Source organism: Parasteatoda tepidariorum, chromosome 2 (assembly GCF_043381705.1).
Source record: "Parasteatoda tepidariorum isolate YZ-2023 chromosome 2, CAS_Ptep_4.0, whole genome shotgun sequence".
In the NCBI taxonomy this organism is placed as follows: domain Eukaryota; kingdom Metazoa; phylum Arthropoda; class Arachnida; order Araneae; family Theridiidae; genus Parasteatoda; species Parasteatoda tepidariorum.
This window is the reverse complement of record NC_092205.1, coordinates 68,509,836-68,515,835: the sequence shown is the minus strand read 5'-3', so window position 1 is coordinate 68,515,835 and position 6,000 is coordinate 68,509,836. Positions and strand designations below refer to the sequence as shown.

The window sequence follows — 6,000 nt, the reverse complement described above, 5'->3', positions numbered from 1 at the left end:
CCTAAGTGAGAGGTCTTGATATATATATATATATATATATATATATATCGGATTAACGTATAAATAAAATAGACGAATATGCCACAGATTTTTCCAAAATATATATAAGCCATGGACTGAAACAAGTATTTCAAACGTAAATCTTTGTCTAGTTTTAAGTAAATTGCAGTGAAACTTTTAATTAACTTTTTCTTCTTCTTCTTCTCATTGGCACGACAGCCCAGGATGGGCCTTGGCCTTCTCAACAAGCCTATGCCAAGACATTCCTCCTTTAGCCAAGGTTTTCCAGTTAATTATCTTTAAAATTTGTAGGTCCTTTTCAAGACAGTCTAAAAATCTTAGATTTGGTCGTCCTCTTTTTCTTGTACCTGTTGGCCTGGCACAGAAAACTTTTTTGGTTGTCCTGCTATCCTCCATTCTTATAATGTGGCCAACCCATTTAATCTTTTGAATTTTGATAAATTTAATGACATCAGGTTCTTTATAAGCTTTGTAAAGTTCCGTGTTTGATCTTCTAAACCAGGCACCGTTTTTACTTATTCCACCAAAAATGCTTCGCAGTATTTTTCTCTCAAAACTAGCTAGCATATTTTCATCTCCATGGGTTTTTGTCCAGGTCTCACATGCGTATGTAAGCACTGATCGTATAAGACATTTATAGAGTAACACTTTTGTTTTTCTTTTTATTGGGCTTGACTTAAGATATTTTCTTAGGCCATAAATTTTTTCTAGTCCAACCGAATTCAGAAAGTCTGTCCTTTAAAGAATCTTCCTTAAAACCATTATATGTGTTAGGCTATATGTGGGATGCGACTTCACTTCCCAAACAAGATCTAATATTTCTGAACTTGTTGCTAACAATGTGTGATACCTACCATTGTCGCGGTAAAAATTTCGATAAAAATTAAATTACTGTAGTGGTGAAAACTTCGATTTGCAAAAGAGAAAAATTTCGATAATTTTGATGACCTCAAATCACACTTAGTTGAAATTTAAGCTGATACTAATCACATTTTTTCTGAGGGCAGGACCATAAATAAAGATACCAGAAAGATGGCAAGTAATCATGAAACAGGATGAATGATTGATTTGACTACTTAAATTTCGATTTTTGCTGAGAAAAATAAATCGACTTTTATTTCGCATTAAAAGCAAACGTTACTTTCTTGGCGACCCAATAGTACATAAAGATTAAAATTAAATATGGGCTTAGAGTTAGCGCATTTTCGCTGATATGGATCAAACGTTCTATGAGTGCAAGACCATGAAGATACCAGAAATCATAATTTCTTACCTATTGCTAAAAATGTATGCTGCCTACCATTGTCACCGGACACGTTTTCTTTGTGATTCGTCATCTTAAATATAGTCCCGATCTTGCACTACTGGATTATCATTTATTTCAAAGTTTACAAAACTTTTAAAAAGATAAAAATTTTGGTAATCATGATAACCTTAAATCGCATACTTAGATTAAACTTTCGCTGATATCGATAAAACATTTTATGAAAGCTGGACCATGAAGCTACCAGAAATCATGCAGCATCACTTCCCAAACAAACTCTAATAATTTTGTGTCTGTTTTTAAAAATGGGTGAAGTCTACCATTGTCACCAGACACGTTATTTGTGATTGGTCATCTTCAATATAGTTACGACCTTGCATTACCGTATTAACATTTATTTCGAAGTTTACGAAATTTTTTAAAAGATGAAAATTTCGGTAATTACGATAACCTTAAATGACACATAATTGTAATTTTCGCACCAATTAAAACATTTTATAACCCCAAATAAAAAAAATTGCGTTTTTACTTCACTACTTAAATATATTCTAAAGTAAATTTAATAAAATCGAAAATGTACTAGTCAGAAATATCACTCAATGCATCCATTTAACACGGAACATTTTCGTCAATTTAATAATTCATAAAACATTTTCAATATCCCAATTCCATCCATGCCTTGCGTGAGAACTTAATTTGATTAATACCGTCTCTTAAAAATAGTTTTTATCCTTTATATAGAAAAAAAAACTCGAATAGAATAATCCAAGTTTATTATATACTAAAGCTGTTACCATTTAAAACTATTAATAACTCCAAAAAAAATAATCGCGGTTTTACATCCCCACTAAAATATATTCTAAAATAAACTCAATAAAATTGAAAATATACAAATTAGAAATATCACTCGATGCATCCGTTAATCAGGGAACATTTTCGTCAATTTAATTATGCATAAAATGCTTTCGATCTTCCAATTCCATCCATGCCTTGCGTGAGAATTTAATTTCGTTTATTAGATACTCTTTGGATGCCTTCCAAGCACAATGCTCTTTCTCCAAAACCATGAGAATTGGGGGTGTCATCTCCTTTAGAAAGTGGCGTTCACAGTGTCGTAGATGTCGTTACGTGCAGAAATCGAGTTATTCGATCGAAACTTTTACGGCGAAGGAAATAAATTGAACAATAAATTTTAAGCCAGGATTTGATTAAAAGTTTGGCATTAATCTTGCCTCGAAAGTTTCATGAGGTGATAATAAAATTATATTTAACTCCGCATTCGCCATAAAAACTATTTATCAAAATAGAAATTTGGAAAAATTTAATTTATTAAAGCTTCCCGTCCTCTGTCTAAGGGTATAAAATTTCTCCAATAAGAGACACAGTCTTTGTTTGGATACATAAATTGCTATATATATTATTGTTATATATATATTATTGTTATATATATTATTGTTATATATATTATTGTTATATGTTGTTATTAAATTATATTTGTATTCGCTCTAATTTATTGTAATGTATTGTTTTTATATGTTATGATACAAAATTAGTGTATATCTTAAGAGGAAAATTTTAAAATAAATAGGATACTTCAAGAAAAGATATTAAAAATTTTAATTTTTGTTCTATTTTTGCTTAAAGTTTATTTCAAACAGCTTTACCACAATTTGGATTTCTTCCATCAAAGTAAAGAATGAATTTTTTTATAAACTTTCCATTTTATTTTAAGACTGTCTTTGAACACTAGACTAAATTTTGAATTTACGATAACAAAGGTTCAAATTCGCAGCCTTGTGATTTTAACCCAATCCAGAAGACAAGGAAACTCCAGAATCGAGTGTTGGGGGAAATTTGCCTTCGTGGAGGACTTTTTGAGGGAACTAACCCGCATTTGCGTTAGATGGAGAGGAAATCCACGAAAACCTTCTACGGTTAGCCTAACGGCCAGGAAATTCTACCTCTGAAAATATTTTATGCACTGTGGTCTGTGAGAGACGGGTGCGGAATTTGTCTCGACCAGCTATAACTGGGAATCGAACCTTGGAATTGAGACTCCGCTCCACTCCTTCGCTACCATGGCTCATATATTCTAATCTTAAGTTTCATCGAACTCAGATAAGGTTGACTAGAAAATAAATAACAGGAATCGAATAGGATAAAGTTAATTGAGGGTAAATTTTCGCTTCCTGTAGAGATATCGTAAAATATAAAAATAAAATTCTCTTTCAAGCTTTATTTATTGATAAAAATCACAAGGTTGATCAGTTCTTTCATTGAAGCAATTACGGAAGATAAAACAACTGTTTTCATGAAGTTTTATTCTAAATGTAAATTTAATTTGGCGCAATACTAAAGCTTATCTCTCCAATCAACGCATTTACTTTTAAATTAGTATTTATTACATCACAGATATTCTTCTGAAGTAAAGTGTGTTAATTAATAGTCATTAATAATAAAAGTTATTTCCATGCGACAAAATATGGACAGTATTTTGTTGCACGGAAGTAATGTTCATTGATCCATTTCCGGAGAATTGCTTAAAATTATAAATCATAAAGTGTTTTGATAGTGTTAATTTCATTTGAATGAATAGCGTACATCATAAGACATAAAATTCTGTGAAATTAAGGCGCACCGTTTTTCAAATAATGCGTTATACATTTCCTATTGGATACTTGCAAACACGAAGTTGCGCGAGAGTCAGCCAATCAGGTTCGACAAACTCTCATCACGTCGCTTAATTCAATTAAATCTTATCCGAAAATCCGAATATGTTATTCGATATTTTTATTCAACATATTTTTCATACTTTTTTCATTATCTTGTGATAATTTAGCTCAAAGTAAAAAGTATTTTATTCAGCATTTTAATAATTATGTTCATGAAATACAGCTAGAAACACCGGTGTCTTTTCCTGCTTTAAAGATAAAATCTTCAAAACACAGCTCATTTCTAAACAATAAGTTTTCAAATTTGCATTCATTAGCAGTTATTTAGATTTAAGCAAAATGAAATTTCTTAAGTTTGCGAAATCAATTATTCTTACTTTCTTAAATATAAATGAAAAACGATTCAAACTATTTTTTTTTTAGATTTTATGTTTTAGGTAAATATAATTTTGACAATGTAACAATTTTTTTTAATAATTCTTAGACTGTTTTTTTTTAAATTAAAAAGGGCCAAAATATAGTTAATATTGAATCATTAGAGGGCCTGCATTCTTCACAAGAACAATACAGATTCTTTAAACTGGTTAGGTGATTAACGAGCAGAAAGCAAGAGGCATAACGGAGGAGATATCTTACACGTATACATAAGCATGCACACATCACCTCGGAGCATCCATAGGAAAATGTATGGTAATTCGCATCCTGTATGCCCCTTTCTTCCCTATCCCACCATCATTGTCTGGATTACCTTAGTTAGATACAGAAAATGAAAGAAGTCATTTAGAAGCAGTCAACGTGTAATTATAATGATGCGTATTATATAATGTCGCACATTGTCTCGAGATACATGATGGCATATTTATATACACCCGAAACGTTTAGCATTAAAATGACGTTTTATAATTTCCTCATATTCTAATGTGAAGTTATTTACATAGTTTCTTGAAATATTCAAATTTATTATGTGCTGGCCAACGTTTGTAATCAGCTTCGTCACCTTTCATAGTACGATATGGAAAGTTTAATATTATCTTAGCCGAAGGAACAACATAACTGTCTTTAAATATTCTAAGTCATTAATTACTCTACCAATCCGATCATCACAATTAGTTTCGAGCAATATATTGGCAAAATTTTTCCACCGTCTAGCTGTTGCCCACTCGGAAGTATCGTATTTATGCTATTGCTGGAAAAAGACAAGCTGCATCACCAATCATTTGTATGACAGTTTCCGGCACAATAGCAAGGAGAAATCTAAGTAATTACTTCTTAACTAAGTTTTAATTCCTGCAAAAATACAGCATTATTCTAAATTAAAACGTAATTGATTTCTAACTATTCAACACTGCATACATTATTGCTTAAGATAACTTAACAAAGTGAATCTAAATAAATACACTAATTCTAATATAACTATTCTAATTCACTAATTCTAATTCTAATAATAATAATAATAAATTCACCATTCAACACTAATTAAATTATTACTTAATACAATCTAACAGAATGAATAATAACTATGGTTTTACCAATTAATCGAAAAATATCCGTGCTTATGGTACCGCATGAGAGAAATATATATAGAGTGATTATATTAGTTTTAAACTGTAATAAAATATGATTGAAATAAATCTTTATTTTTTTCTTTGCAGGCATCCCACACCCAATCGTCACATGGTGGAGAGAATCAGTTTTGGTAGATGATAGTTATTCTCAGACAAGTCAAGGTTATGTTAGAAATGAGCTTGCTTTGCCAAAACTTCATCGAAACGATCTGATGATGACGTATTCCTGTCAAGCTGCAAATACAAATTTGACAGTGCCAGTTACAGCATCTATCACTATAGATATCAATTGTAAGTAAACACTAATTTAACTTAGAATTTTTAGATGTTATTTTAATTTCGTATCGAAATGTAGTATAACTACGACTATTTGGCAAGATTTTAAACCATAACTGCAACATTCCATGGTTAAGAAGATAATCAAATATCTGCTCCAATATCTAATTATCTAGCTCACGTTTTATTAGTTATTCAAAAC

General features: G+C 30.7%; 1 protein-coding gene across 5 annotated transcripts in view; it reads left to right on the top strand.

The window, feature by feature from the left end:
* The window catches only part of LOC107437455 (nephrin), a 421,258-nt gene that overhangs the window by 377,980 nt on the left and 37,278 nt on the right, over window positions 1–6,000 (top strand). For all 5 annotated transcript variants that reach the window (XM_071177693.1, XM_071177694.1, XM_043057060.2 and 2 more), the window contains one exon: window positions 5,610–5,813. In XM_071177693.1, the coding sequence (XP_071033794.1) occupies window positions 5,610–5,813 (204 nt within the window). The remainder of the gene's footprint in view (window positions 1–5,609; window positions 5,814–6,000) is intronic.